Below are 16528 nucleotides of genomic sequence, written 5' to 3' on the forward strand. Positions count from 1 at the left end.
CTGTAAACAAGCATCTTGAGCTTAGTCCACTTCCCTGGGTAAACAAAGAACTTTGCTTTGCTTTGCTTTGCTCCTGTTGATGCAAACCCAATACATACTGTATGACAGAAATGCTGACAGATATCACACATGTTAGATTTTAATGTACAGTATTTGTATGTGCACACACATTCACAGTATTCTTCTTATCATTTTGTTAATTTAACTGTTGTTACTAAAAGAGAGCTGAGCCAGAAGGCAAAGCTCTCTGTTTACCAAGCAATCTCCGTACCTACTTTCACTTATGGCCATAAAGTGTGCTACACAAAGTATGCTACACATTGGAAAGAATAAGGTTGCGAATACAAGCGGACAAATTTTGTTTTCATCCGACGGGTGGCTGGCATAGCCCTTAGAGATAGGGTGAGAAGTTCAGTCACGCAAGAGAGACTCGAAGTAGACCCACTGCTTCTTCGCTTGGTAAGGAGCCAGCTTAGGTGCTTCGGGCATAGTATAAGCATGCCTCCCAAGTCCTCGCTCGCTCGGGAGGCATGCTTACTATGCCCTCGCTGGAATGCCTCTGGATCCCCCAGGAGGAAGTTGTTAATGTTGCTCTAGACAGGGAAGTCTGGAGCTCTCTGCTGGGACTGCTGCCCCCGCGACCCGACTCCGGATAAGTGGTTGAAGATGCATGGATGGATGGATGGATGGAATATTCAGTACAGTATAATATTAACAAAAGATGTCTGCTGACCTTCCACTTGACTAAATGTAAGGCCTTGAACTCTGGGTTAAACTTTCAGAAAGTTAAATAGATGTCAATACATTTATTTCAGGTGTATAATAGATTATGTGACTCATGTCTGTGTAGGCTACACTAAAGCATATCACAGTACTCTGCTGTCTTAATTCACACATTAAATTATATATTTAACGACAGTGCACTTGTGACATTGATATACTCTTAATCGCTAAAATACTGATCTGTTTTGCTTACACACAAACACATACAGCACTGTACACAAACAAGAACATGGGTTACTAATGACATATGTAGTTATTATTATTACATTATGTTATCAATCAATCTTTGAGTACCTAAGTTCCCTCTTCCTTGGAGTTGGATTCGCTGCTGGATATTATAAATATTATGGCCAAACTGACTGCACAAGATGAAAAATTGAAATAAAAACAAAGTTAAAAAAAGAGATAAGGAGTTTAAGTGTATTACTCAGACTCATCTGGGTTTCGCAATAACATTATGACACATGTCTTAATGTGATTGTGTAATTTCAAATCAGTCTATAAAGAAATGCGAACCCCGTCACAGGGCCTGATGTGGAATGAGGACATCAGACCCCGTGGAGTGAGTGCGAGAGTTTGATGTTGCCAATGCCCCCCCCCTCTTGGTGTGGCAGCCAAGGCTGTTAAAAAGGCAGTCACGAAACACAACTATAACACGAACCTGATACACAGAGCTGACTGAAATCTCAAATACACCGGCTATTATCACGCTATATCTGTGTTTAAAAACTGTAGCTATATTTGCAGTTCAGTTGCTAAGAGAGAAAAAGACCTTGCCAAATTTTGATTTTGCTCATTACGTCTGAGCTGTTGACATTCCTGTGAACAAATTCTTAAACTGCAATAAAATGCACCTTTTATGGTAATGCACTAATGATAGGGTTGGGGTTTGAGTGAGTGAGTGAGTGTGTGTGTGTGTGTGTGTGTGTGTGTGTGTGTGTGTGTGTGTGTGTGTGTGTGTGTGTGTGTGTGTGTGTGTGTGTGTGTGTGTGTGTGTGCGTGCGTGCGTGCGTGCGTGCGTGAGACTGACTGCCTGTATGCATTGTTTCCACCCTTATTTTATGTACCGGTAATTTAGTCATGTAAATGTCATGTAGACAGTGCAAATCAAAATGATGAGAAACTATCCAAAGTTTTGGCAGAGGAGAAAAGAAAAAAAGAAATGCTACTAAAGTTCCATTAGAGCAAAGCACATAGTTAATTTTCGTGTAGTACAAATAATAGGCTAATACGGCAGTGCACTTCTTTAGATTTACAAGAACATTGTATGTGATATTGGCCTCTCTCTGGCCACAGCAGGTACAAATCAGTATTTCTTTTTTTGCGGCAAGAGTAGAGATGGCTGCAGGTGTATTTATTCACGAGTTCATTTGAGGCTATCAAACAGTGCCATCTATGGGCAAAACAATGTCATTGTAACTTGCTCCACACGGTGTCCACCTCCACCACACACATCAGTATAGCAGCAGCACAACATTAGTCTAGGCTGGTGACTTTTCCTAGGCTAGGCTGGAGCTTGGGTAGGAAGCAAGGAGAACCATCGAGATGTCTGACATGGAAGACGATTTTATGTGCGACGATGAAGAGGACTATGATCTGGTAACAATAATCGCACATAGCTGGGCTTATTTTTTTGTTCGCTTAGGCAGAAGGAGTGCTGTCTCACAGGTCGCTAGGTAGCGAGCAGGCTAATGTGAGCTAGCTCGCTAACGGTAGATGTTGAAGGTAGAAGGGCACCTAACGTGTGATCAGGCTCACTCTGGATATTGTACTAACGTGCTAAACCGTCAGTCGGATTTAGCTGCAGAGCAGCCGGGATAGTTCACATGCTAGATGTTTTGTTAATATTGGGAAATATTAACCATGCTCGTTGGCTAACTGGGCTAGGCTAGGCCTAGCTGTGTTTATGAGCAACATAGTAGCCGGCTAATGGTAGCTGGCAAGTGGCAACACTGAACACAAGATTGTGTGCACATCTCAATGACTATATTTAGGCCAGGTGGTGGAAGTCGGGCATCAAGGCAAACATCAAGGAAGAGAGAGAACAATAATGAATTGCATTTTTATAGCGCTTTTCCAAGTTATCAAAGCGCTTTACAATGGTTCATTCATTCATACATTGGGAGGAAGTAAGTCTCGGAGCTCTAGAAACTACTAGTGTTCTTTCTCTTCCTTGAACTTGAAGTGGCAACACTGAGCATGATGTTCGCAGATGTCAACTTGTCAAGGAAACTGTCAGCGTTATACGTGTGTGTGTTGTGTGTAACTTCAGTTCTACTTCTAACTACCGGTAGCTAATATGCAGTGCGTATGTGTCAATGTAGGAATACTCAGAGGACAGCAATTCTGAACCCAATGTGGACCTAGAGAACCAGTACTATAACTCCAAAGCGCTCAAGGAGGATGACCCCAAAGGAGCACTCAACAGTTTTCAAAAGGTATAACTATTATCATTAACATTTGGGCCGAAGATGAGCACCACTCTTCCTAATAACAGTTTACACACACACTGTCATTTTAAAGAGGACATTACTAACTCAAGTCATATTTTCAGTCTGCAGATGTTTAATGCTGACTTATGAGTGTGTTGTTGTGCCCACAGGTGTTGGACCTAGAAGGAGAGAAAGGAGAATGGGGATTCAAAGCACTCAAACAGATGATCAAAATCAACTTCAAGCTGGTATGCTGTGTAATACACTCCATCTCCTGCTGCTGACTACACGATCCAATTAGGTGACAATCATTGAAAATTTGTTTTCTGTGTGCCTCAACCTTGCAGACCAACTTTCCAGAAATGATGAACAGATACAAGCAATTGCTGACGTATATCAGAAGTGCTGTCACCAGGAACTACTCAGAGAAGTCCATCAACTCCATTTTGGACTACATCTCCACCTCCAAACAGGTACAGGTAACTCAAATTACGTCTTGTTTAACCGTTTTTAGAATGCCTGTGTGTTTCTCATGTATTCTTTGTCATTAGATGGACTTACTACAGGAGTTCTATGAAACTACTCTGGAGGCCTTGAAAGATGCAAAGAATGACAGATTATGGTTTAAAACGAACACAAAGGTATGTGGAGTGTGATTGCACCATGTATTGTTTGGGTAAACAGATGCTAAGGGATGTCATGTGAGTGTGATTGCACCATGTATTGTTTGGCTAAACAGATGCTAAGGGATGTCATTTTTAATTTTACATCTATTGTCTGCTGCTGCTCTGTAGTTGGGGAAACTGTACTTGGAGAGGGAGGAGTATGGAAAACTACAGAAGATACTCCGACAACTGCACCAGTCGTGTCAGGTAAATACACAAATTTGCCATTTTTATATTTTTTAACTATTAACTTATTTTACTATTTATTTATTGTTATTAATATTATTATAGCTACATATAATACTAACAATAAATAGCTCAGATTTATATAGTGCTTTTCTAAGCACCCAAAGTCGCTTTACATAAAGAAAAGGAAGGAACCAACTTTATTAAGAAAAACCGTGTACTGTGTACCGTAATTTGTAGTATCCAATTTTTCCAATTATCCAATTCATTATTAATTGGATCATAAATAATATAATAATTTGATAATTCATTAACAATTTATTAATTCATTAATTATTGCTCCTTTTATTGAGAGACTTGAATAAATGAAATGAGTTACTCTGGCCCAGATTATCCTTAGGTAATAGGCATCCACTAACACAAATACTCTCCTAATCACTCCTAAACATACACATTTAAAAAGACAATCTTGTCTCTATTGAGCATATGTTGGAAAGGTTCTGACAGTATGGAAAATGGTAATTCTGTGTTGAATGTAGACCGACGATGGAGAGGATGACCTGAAGAAAGGCACTCAGCTCTTAGAGATATACGCTTTGGAGATCCAGATGTACACTGCACAGAAGAATAACAAGAAACTGAAGGCCCTGTACGAGCAGTCTCTTCACATCAAGTCAGCGATCCCTCACCCGCTCATCATGGGAGTCATCAGAGGTATAATGGTGTCTCCATATACAGTATATCGTCCTCGTCAGGCGCGGAGCCAGGAATTCTTTATGAGTAAGGCATAGGCAATACGAGATAGGCAATACGAGATAGGTCGACGCAGATTGATAGACAGAAGTTACCGAAATACAATGTATATTTATGTTGTAACTTGTAGCTGTAGCTTATATTGTTATAGGCTGCAATAGTTGGATGATTGGTAAATGATTAACCATGACAATAATGACAACATACACTTTTATTTTGTACTTTGAACCACAAGCACTGGACCAGTCAGATATAATGGAGCCTACATGAGAGAAAAAGGGGAAGAAGCGTCATAATATAATAGCAACATAATCTGCCTGCCTATTAATAATAATAATAATAAATTTGTATAGCACCTTTCATGACATGAAATGCAGCTCAAAGTGCTTTACACAAAAAAGAAAAGAAAGGCAGGGCATAAACAATACAGTGAGGACATGAATAACATTTTTTTTAAAAGACAAATAAATCAATTAAAAGCAAGGGTGTAAAAGTGGGTCTTGAGCTGAGCTTTAAAAATGTCTACAGAGGCTGCCTGTCGAAGGTACAGTGGGAGTTTGTTCCACGCCGTCGGCCCGTAGAAGCAAAAAGCTGCTTCCCCGTATTTTTTTAGTTGCCATTTTTTTAGGCAAAGCGAGCAGGCCAGCAGTGGAAGACCTTAGGGGGCGGTTTGGGACATATTTCGGCAGTCATGTAGGTAGGAAGGTGCGAGACCATTGAGAGCTTTATAAACAAGTAAAAGAATTGTAAAATCAATCCTAAAAACAACCGGAAGCCAGTGCAATGAGGCCAAGACTGGAGTAATATGTTCTCTCATCTTAGTTCTAGTTAAGACTCTGGCTGCTGCATTTTGGACAAGTTGTAATCTGTCAGTTGATTTCTTAGGCAATCCAGAAAAAAGTGCATTGCAGTAATCAAGCCGAGAAAAAACAAAGGCGTGGATTAGCGTTTTTGCATCGTCCAGTGATCGTCTAGTTCTCTTACAAATGTCAGTGTCAAAACAGTCTCGTTTGATTTTTTTCGGCCTTGCGTAGCGGCTTGGCGGCGGCTTATAGGCGATATAATTAAAAAATAATAAATAATAATTACTTTTGTCGGAGGGGAGGCAGAAACGTAGCCTCGTGTATGATTGGATGTCAAGCCATGCTATACTAGTGTATGAGTTTGGCAGAGAAGCAGCACTTGTTGCCTGACAGCGCTACCTCCTTTGTGTTTCTCATGATTTCAATCCTCTTCTTAAAAACATTTATTTGTGTGTGTTGAGAACATGGCACACATGCTAGGATGCTGTAGTGGTCGCATTATTTTAACAACCGGCTTTGTGGATAAAAAGCTGTGTTGCTAGTTGAGATTTCAGCTCCTTCACCTCAGTCGGCTGGAAAAGTCTTAATTGATTTATGTTTTGTCAGAAAGTGTCGTACCAAGTGCACTTTTCCAAGTGCACTTTTCACTTTCTTTGCCATCGCTGCACAGTTGTGACAGATGAGACAAATGCATTTTCCATTCAGCATAATGAAAAAAACACATCTTCCTATTCTGGGTGGAAATGGTCTTCTGTCCCTTGATGTCTCTTCCCGAATTCATTCTCAACACTAGTCTTATCTTGAAAAGTAGTTTTTTAGTAATTTCTACTTATAATAAAGTGATTCCCTGGCGTGATTACTATAAGCTACAGTAATTACAGTATACAACAAACACTATTAGAAATTGTGGCCTGGGCCGTGGCTCAGCAGTCCAGGCACCTTGGCTGGTAATCCAGTCTGGCAGTGTGCTGCGGGTTCGACTCCCGATCCTGACGGCCTTCACTGCATGTCACCACCCCATCTCTATCCCAATTTCCTGTCAGCCTACTGTCTATCCCTCCATAAAAAATATAAAATAAAGGCGAAAGCCACAAAAAAAACATTGGTCAAAGTCCAATTGGTCATGTATATTTTCGGCTTTGGGTCGGGTGACCGGACTAGGCATTAATTAATATATGAATTAATTTGTAGCGTATTCCACAGGCACGCGCCATAGTCTCTTGCTGCTGCTGGCTGTACAGGCTGCTACACAGTGCTCCCCCGTCCACCACAGGGTGCAAACACACAGCGGATTATTATTGAGTGAGCAAAATTCGAGCCACGGCAGCACTTCAGCCGTTCCTTTGGCTATATCTAATAATAATAATAATGGATTTTATTTGTAACGCACTTTACATTCCATGGAATCTCAAAGTGCTACAGCAAAATAAAAGCAGAAGAAACAACACACCATTAAAAACATCTAATAAAACAGGAACATTTAAAACATAAGGAACATTTAAAACATAAGGGTAAGGCTATAAAAATGCTTTGGTAAAAAGGAAAGTTTTTAGTCCTCTCTTAAAAGTGTCAACCGACTGTGGGGCTCTCAGGTGGGCGGGGAGAGCGTTCCACAGTTCGGGGGCGACCCCCCTACCTCAAGTTCCTTGAGGTAGGGGGGGGCATTGCCGTGGATGCACTGGTGGGTTAGCAGGGAAATCTTATATTCAGTCCGGAATGAGATGGGGAGCCTAGGATGGAACTTGACGCGACTTGTAGCTTATGTCTGCTCGTGCCCAAGCAGCTTGATAGTGTCATGTGTGACAGTCACGCAGCAGCGGTGGTACACATATTCGGAGACTTGACCGACACAAACCACGATACATACATTGATTAGATACAGTTTCTGTGGAGAGGTTTTCTTGAAGTCAATGTGCTTTTGCACGAAAGGATTACACCCACTGGTAAAGTCCAACAACACTTCTGAGGACTTTTTCTGTTTGTTCGACATGCTGCTGTTTGTCTCCATCTGACCGTCTTGCTCAAAGTTTGCAGGCATACTGATTTAAGACTAGTGGGCGTACCCACCCCACTCACTCATGAAGGTGGCGTGAGGTCACCACAGCTGCTTGTATGCACACACAGCTGAGCCAAATGAAGACAGACGCGACCCATTTGCGGAACCGCTAATGCAAATTCGATGGAACCGGCTCTGGATCCGCAATCTCGGAACCGAGTGAAACGGAACCGGTTCCGAGTCCCAACCCTAGTCACACCTCCATATATGGCCACGCCTCCTGACATCACGCCTCCTGACACATCAAACCCTGTACACTCAAGACACTGCCCCTGCTGCCACCATTAGATCTCTATATATGGAGCAGACCTGTTCTGACATTGCATAATTGATCTGACCTCATCAAACCCTGTACACTGAAGACATGGTCCATATATGGCCAGACCTCATAAACCCTGTACACTCAAGACACTGCCCCCACTGCCACCCTTAGATCTCCAGATATGGAGCTGACCTGTTCTGACATTCCATATGTTGATCTGACCTCATCAAACCCTGTACATTCAAGACACACTCCATATATGGCCAGTACATAATTCATTCCATATGTTGATCTGACCCCCCATGCCAAAGCGCCAGCGCTCGCCCAGCAGTCTGCCGTCACCCAGGCGGATGCGTGCACGCAACCTCGCCCTTTATGGTGTCTTACTGGTGTACTACTACAACCCCAAGTACTTTTTTTTTTTGTGGCTTTCGCCTTTATTTTTTATTTTTTATGGAGGGACAGACAGGAAATGGGGAGAGAGATGGTGGGAAGACATGCAGTAAAGGCCGTCGGGATCAGGAGTCGAACCCGCGGCACACTGCCAGACTGGATTACCAGCCAAGGTGCCTGGACCACTGAGCCATGGCCCAGGCCACCCCAAGTACTTCTAGTAAACATTTGTATAATGTAGTCTTTATGTGGTACTGTGTTATATCATTTGTATAGTTACTTGAATGAGCTGTTCTTTTTGGCACAGAATGTGGTGGGAAGATGCACCTGAGGGAGGGCGAGTTTGAGAAGGCTCACACAGACTTCTTTGAGGCCTTTAAAAACTACGATGAGTCGGGGAGCCCACGGAGAACCACTTGCCTCAAGTACCTGGTCCTTGCCAACATGCTGATGAAGTCAGGAATCAACCCCTTTGACTCTCAGGAGGTATGTACTGTAGACGGTAGACACTTGAATTTGGAAACAAAGCAGTACTTACTGAAATGTTAGTACTTACTGAAATGTTTTCCTTTGGAAGCCATTCCCGAGATCCCGAGATTAATTTAATAATGCACAGGTAGCCAGGGACGGGATCCTGAGATTTGATAAATTAGCCTTAATCCAGAGTTTAAAAAAATATTTATCTTATTTTAGCTTCGGTCAGAATGCATCTTCTGCCATTGAGATTGTTTGGGCACACTTCCTATACCATAACCTTTCTCACTCTTCTTTCAAAGGCCAAACCCTATAAAAATGACCCAGAGATCCTAGCAATGACGAATTTAGTAAGGTAAGTTACAAGTGTGTTTTCACGATTCAAGTTACTATGGTTATCAGTTGGACCTTATGATTGTGTGACTAAGTAGTTCAGCATCTTGTATCTTGTGATTTGTCAGGCTTCTCCTTGTCTACTGCTTCCACTTTCGATACTCTGATGTCCGGAATTTCCATATGCATAATGTCCCTCTCCAGTATTTTTGCTGTAGTTCATATTGTATCGTTGCTGTCCGGAGGAAACCTCATAACTCCATTTTTTAGGTTTTTGATTTCATTCCATAAATCAGTGCTATTGAACACGATTTACGTCTGTGTGTTGTTTCGAACATATTGAACCAGGGGAAAGTAGTAAAAAAAAGCACCCTCAAACTGTCTGCTAAAACGGCTAACTCCACCACCTCTCTCCTTCTCATGCAAGTAATTGACAATATCTAAAGTCATAACACCAACTTTGATGTGGCAGTATTGCATCGTTTAAAAAAATATAAGGTTTTATTAATTTCCTTAAACTTATATTTTTCATTTCCTGTAAAATGAACATTTTGGAGTTATGTTTCCTCTGGACAGCAGAGATATTGTATAATGCACTGGCTTTAAAAGTACAGGTTGACAGTGTAGTCAATTGGAAGAGAGAAAAATGCACACAAGAAAGAAAATAAAATATTGATCATTATTATTACATACTGTAAACTACATCTCCCATTGTAATTGGAGATGTAGTCTTTGTCATTTTTTAAGCCTGAGAAGTTTAGTCTAGTAGACGGCCCTTTATTTTCAAACTCTTTGGATAAATTAGTACCTTTCATCGTCAGTTGATGATTCATATCATATGAATGAAATTACCAGACTCATGTGTTTACTTTAGGGACACATTTCTTACATGACGTGATGTTGAAAACACGTATGGGACTTAGAATGGGGAAAACAACTCTAACCCAGAGGGGTGATGTCAGACTTTGTTACCCTATTACTGTCAGCATGAGCTGCTGCTCACTCGTTTCTCTTCTCATGCTCTGATTTGTTCAAGCTTAACAGCCAAACGGAGAGCTCTCTCCTCATATAACCTTGCGTATTCAGGTTTTCTGTAACTGTGGGAAAAGCCTGGTTTCCAATACAGTTTAACCAGAGCCTCTGAGTCTGCCTAAAACTAACTCCAAAACTGTATTTAGTAATTTCCACCCACACATGCAAGCACGCACACAGATTGCTTCCGTATCCACCGATTTGTAGAATTTTGCTAAAAGTGACATACTATTGCCCTCACTGACATACCAACTTAGAATCAACAGTTCGAATAGACTGCCTGCTATAGTATTGCTGAATGTAATTATGTTTACAAACCACAAACATCTACGTGGCTTGGCAAGAATATTACGGGGGAAAGCAGGAAGCAAAATTAGCTGGAGGGCGGTTTTAAATGAAAAAACAGGCATTGTCTGCAATTGCTTTATTTCCTTGCATGCATTTTTAGCTTTATTGTTTTTAATTATATAAACAAATGACTGAGAACACAACTCAACACTGTAGAAGAATAGGGTGTTTACATAGTTGACTTGCATTTGGAAATGTGGCGTGGAAACTTGTCTGGATGAGAAAGTTTGTTGTGGGTTGTGAGAACACAGTGTATATAGAGTATAACAATATAACACTTTTTTTTGTACTCTCAGTGCGTACCAGAATAATGACATCACTGAATTTGAGAAAATCTTAAAAACAAATCACAGTAACATAATGGATGACCCTTTCATCAGAGAGCACATAGAGGGTGAGTGAAGTAGTGAACGTGACTTCAGTCCATATTGACGATGATCATTGTGTGTGTGCTACTGAAACTAATACATGTCTTGGTTTTCAGAACTCCTCCGGAACATTAGAACCCAAGTACTTATCAAACTCATCAAACCATACACAAGAATACACATCCCATTTATCTCCAAGGTGAGCCTAGATGACATACCCTCAAGTTCCTGACACACTGAAAGCGGCATTGACGCCAGCGAGTTTGACTGTTCACGTCGTCTATTTAATCAAAACTGGTTTCTAGAACCAGTCAGTTTGCAATGCAAGTTTAGAATAAAAAGAGGTAACACATTTTGGATGGTGTGCCACGCATAAATGCTTCTGTCCAAAATAGAACTGAGCTCTGAAAGGCACGTCTACTCGACGCCTCCAGTATTGCAACAGCCACGGTAAACAATGGACACATTTGATAACACAATCATCTTGGTGCTTTCAGTGTGTCGGGGCCTTTATATCCTTTGGTAGTCATTTGCGTTAGTATTCATAAATATATAAATGTATACACTATATACATATTTGTTTTAATTATTATTTTACATAATACGTTTTGTATTTCGAAATTAGATTTATTACTATTATGAGATGCATTGTTTTTCTCCCTGCTATTTCAGGAGCTAAACATTGATGTATGCGATGTGGAGAGTTTGCTGGTGCAGTGCATATTGGACAAGTAGGTTGCTACACTCACAAATCCACTGTGAAGCTCATAACAACAACAATAAGTTCCATTATCATAAATAGTGTCAGTTCCTCTTAGTGTGTGCCCCTTGGTCTACAGTCAAACCAGGAGGCATGAGTCTGCAATTTAGTTTAGATTTTCTTTTATTTAGTGGCATTTAGTATGTAGGATCTGGTGTGATTATCTACATTATTAGTCTACCATATTTTGAGATGTTATGGTAACGGGAATTACATTGTGATTACAAACACATAATGCCATTGTTTAATATGTTTTGACGGTTGTAGGAGTGAATAAAGGGTCAACTAATGACATTCATTATGAAAAACATAGAAAAATGTGACAATTAAGAATGGGTGGAGGTTAACTGTATATGAAAGTAATTCACTATCAGGACTGATTAACCAAGTATTATATTTATAATTCTTCCTCATACAATACCGTGCTGCTCTAGGCTAGCAGTACTGCATGCTCATTCTGTTCAAATTGTCTGCCAGTTCTCAGATTGGATGCACCTTAATTGTTTGTAGAAGCGCTTGGTTCTAATATGCTGCTTTTTCTACCAAAGTGAGGAAATGTAGTCGATGCACCAGGCTTTAGGTCTCTGATAGGGTATGAACTAGGGTTGGTGCACTAATGTTTTTTGTAATCAATTACACAACTAATCTAAAATTAACTCTGTAAATAGCCAAAACATCTCCAGAAGAAATGATTGTGAGACATAAAAGCTATTTGGAAATCATCATCATAACCTTTATTTCAACTCTGAGTACAATTGAGGGGCAGGCCCTCATTTTCAATGTAGCCGAGATACAGAATACAATCAACAGGAATATAGATATACAGCAATATTAAATACATGAATCAGAAGACAGAAAATACTCAAACTAAATCAGATAGGCCTGAAAATGAATTAAAACTGTTACAATCTTGAACAAAAGTGCTGGAAACCATTTCCCTGATTGACCCAAGTAAGGCTGATTTTTAAAGACTTGTGGAGCTCTTTCCAATACATACAGAGAAAGAGAGAATGCTGCTTTGCCTAGCTCTGTGTGAGCAAAGCTAGGCAAAGCAGCACGCTTATTATATAATATTCAAAAGCCCACACATTGTGTCTGTCCTTGTCCCTTTATGGCCCGACCCTGTACATCATTTTATGATATAATATTCATCATATTGGTCGGATCAGCGGCAACCACATCTCTCTATATGCATATATATTATGTCAGTTGCGCAACATAAAAATCAGTGATGCAGTTTGTACGTCCAACGGCTTGTGACATGCACTGCATTGTTAGATCTATAAATATGTTGCATGCTGCAGTTAACCACAGACAAACACCAACATTCACAAGTGTACATATTTATCAGGAACTCGATTATTTTAGTTGTGTTAAACCTTTAACACAACTAGAACTGCACTCTGTCGAGTGCCTACTTGCTTGTAGGCACTCGACAAGCAGAGCGTGCAAGTGCTGTAGACCGCTATAAACTTTCAAATCTTAGTCTCACATATTGAATTATTAGATTTACCTATTTGCTACGTACCTTGCTTCTGAAGGAAAAAAAGTAGTATTTTTAAGTATGGTAAAATCATCGTTACGTCACCGTCAACTATACCCTGTTATTGGTACATATATTCATCACGTCATATGCTCATATGTCCATATATGTGTACATCTATATGTATGTATATGTAGTTTTCTGAGTGGTTGGTGGTATAATGTGATCGGCTGGGTGGTTTGATGCGTATGTACTTGACACTGAAACGTATCATCATTACGTCACCATCGTCAAACCAATTATACCCTGGCATTGGTACATAATCTTCATCACGATTCACGGAAAACATACCTGCACGGTCAGCTTCCGTATGTCCGTATGACATCATATCACGTGCATTCTAAGGGACATTGGTACATATCTTCATCACGTCATGGGACATATGCTTCGTAGCATGACAAAAACACACATGCACGGTCAGCTTGGGGCCAGCATATGACGTCATAACATGTGCTGGCCCCAAACACGCTCATCGTAGCACGTGATTGAAAACATGACTTGCACCCTCTGCTTGCGCAAGTAATTAAACCCGGAAAAGCATCTATTAATCACTTGACGAATTATTTTATACTTTGGGTAATCAAATAGCATAAACAATCCCATAGCGCGGCACAAAGAGCTTGTAGATCTGCTACTTTTGAAAATTTGAACATAATATTATGTGCAAATCTTTGAATTTATATATTTTTAAAGCATTTATAACTCAAATATTTTGGGGGGTCCTTCACATGAAAAGGTTTTGAGCAACCTTGGTTTTTCAGAAAACTGTTAGGATTAGAAGATTTGTAGAATCGGCTTCAGAATGTTGTTGTAATGTCACTGTTTCTCCTCTGTTCTGATGACTCCCCTCTCCTTTCTGTACTTTGTTGCAGTACAATCCATGGGCGCATCGACCAGGTTAACCAGCTACTAGAACTGGACTATCAGAAGAGAGGAGGAGCTCGCTACACTGCTTTAGACAAATGGACAAACCAGCTGAACTCACTCAACCAAGCTATTGTCAGCAAACTCACATGATAGATATTGAAAATAGATGTGGGAAATGGCATGTTTGAATGCATCCATACAAATATATTACTGTGCTTCTCCATGTAGATCTTAAGAGACATGTGGCACAGACTTTGAGAGTCACGTCAAAGAAAAAACTTCCACACCTGATAAGAATAATCTTTTAAAAGTTTGTTGTTTTGTCTGAGCAGAAGAAAACGTTCTGTTCATGATCTAGCAGATTTGGAAAAAAATACGTTTCGTATACAGCACCCAGTTGCTTCAGTTGTTTTTTGGGGGGAAAAAAATCCAAACTGCGTATAAAATATTTTACAGAGTATTTGATGTACATTGTTAATTTGTTGGTAATAAACACGACTTCTCCAGCACAGATGTTTTGATTAGCCACAGTGTTTGAACTGATGCATTGTATGATGGATTCCAAATGTTGTCCACTTTAGTTTGGTTGGGACTCGGGAGTGGGACACTAATAAAACAGTATTTGAATATATGCATGATGAATATGCAACAGTCTTTTATCTGCGATTATGCTATATACAATTATACATTGAACACCTCTTTTTTTTTCTATCATGTTTATCACCAACCAGCATAGCAGAAAGCCTTATCGGCTTGCTTGGTGTATGTTGCTGGGATTATTGAGCTGACATGTTCTGTGGTGCGTTGAGGCTCTCCCTCGCCTTCCCTCATCCCCTACTCTCCATTACTCCCGCCTAGAGTTGTTCCGATACCAGTATCGGAAAAGCTGCCGATACTGCTTAAAATACTGGTATCAGTATATCTGAGTATACCAGTCTATGCCATTCCAATACAACCTGATTTATCACAATTTCATTTACAGGCATATTTTGCTTGCTTCAGTTGATGTCGAACAACTGTTTTATACACTTACTGTACTATTTTCATTATTTTACTAACTTGCTCTGCACTATATTATCAATGGAATTTTGACTTATTCCTAGATTAGCCAATCCCCAAATGTAACTGGTTCCATTTGTACACTCAGTTACAGACCTGTAAGGGTCCACTTGGAACGAACCCAGATAGTCCCAGGACCCGACTTTGAGAACCACTGTCCTGACCTAGATTTGTTTAAATTACACACTGTGGATCTGTACTCAACAACAATACGCAAGTTAAAGGTATCCGTATCGTGAAGGAAGAAATTGGTACCGCGGACCCCCTCCACCCCGCGCCGAACTCCTTGGGGACCTCCACAGCCTCTACCCGTGGACCCCCACGCAGGCTACTGCGGGACTTCTTTAGACCTGCCAAGCCTGCAAATGGACCCATAACTCTACAACATTTTAGACTCGTTTTAGGAAAGATGGACATGTCAATGTGTTCGGGTGTCAATCAAACCAACTGCGTGCTGTCAAGTGGAAACCTCATACTCATAGTAGCCAATTTGAATGCAATCTGGTCAAACTGACTGATACTGATACAGTCAGATATATTGCTGTCAGGTGAAAACCTTGTATGACAAAAACCATTCCTTTACAAAATATATAATAATCAAAAATACATAAAATTGTTAAAATAGCCTATCTACATATTCATATCTTCACATTGGGAGCTTGTAGATCTGCTATTTATTTTTACTGTGGACCACCACCACCGCAAATATAAAAGCTGCTGGTAATAATATGACGAAAGTCATCATTTCTTGTTTTTTAATTGGCCTAAAATATTGTCTAATATTGACATACATTCATGAATCCACTTGCTGTCGGTATTGAGCAATTTGTTTTATAGGGGTTTCTTGTGACGCTCCCACTTAACATCCTGTATAAGGCAAAAATGTTGGGAGGTCAGGGTTCAATCCCCGGCCAGGTCATACCAAAGATGGGACCCAGTGCCTCCCTGCTTGACACTCAGCATCAAGGGTTGGATTGGGCGTAAGACCCTGCGACATACTAGCGTCATGTCCAGGGGGTGTACTTGTACATCAAGCTGCCTCACGCTACAGAAACAGGAGATAAGCTCCTGCCCTATGACTACTTACTTACTTCCTTATGCTTTAGGTAGCATGTGACATGTAAAACTAGGGGGTTTTCATGATTCTGAATCCATTCCAAGCATTAGTTTTGCACAAAAAACATTCCTTGGGCTAAAAACAGCCATAGCCACTTGCCCAAATGTGCCCAAAATGTGCTGACCTCAGTCACCTCATCACATTTGTCATGACGTCTATGGCCGTTTTTAGCCCAAGGAGTGTTTTTTTGTGCAAAACTAATGCTTGGAATGGATACAGAATCATGAAAACCCCCTAGTATGACATGTCACATGCTACTTAAAGCATAAGGAAAGTTTGACATTTATGCCTTAT

At 40.4% G+C, this 16528-nt stretch overlaps 1 protein-coding gene across 1 annotated transcript; it reads left to right on the forward strand.

Annotated features, from left to right (window-relative positions):
• Nucleotides 1-2169: 2169 nt before the first annotated feature.
• On the forward strand, nt 2170-14689 carry cops2 (COP9 signalosome subunit 2). The gene is made up of 13 exons (XM_079497887.1): nt 2170-2382; nt 3108-3221; nt 3386-3463; nt 3563-3688; nt 3767-3856; nt 4010-4087; nt 4606-4780; nt 8641-8819; nt 9110-9162; nt 10817-10914; nt 11005-11087; nt 11561-11619; nt 14064-14689. The coding sequence occupies exons 1-13, from the start codon at nt 2329-2331 to the stop codon at nt 14206-14208; spliced, it is 1332 nt and encodes a 443-aa protein (XP_079354013.1). The 5' UTR covers nt 2170-2328; the 3' UTR covers nt 14209-14689.
• Nucleotides 14690-16528: the final 1839 nt, after the last annotated feature.

This window comes from Electrona antarctica (assembly GCF_951216825.1).
Source record: "Electrona antarctica genome assembly, chromosome: 3".
NCBI lineage: Eukaryota > Metazoa > Chordata > Actinopteri > Myctophiformes > Myctophidae > Electrona > Electrona antarctica.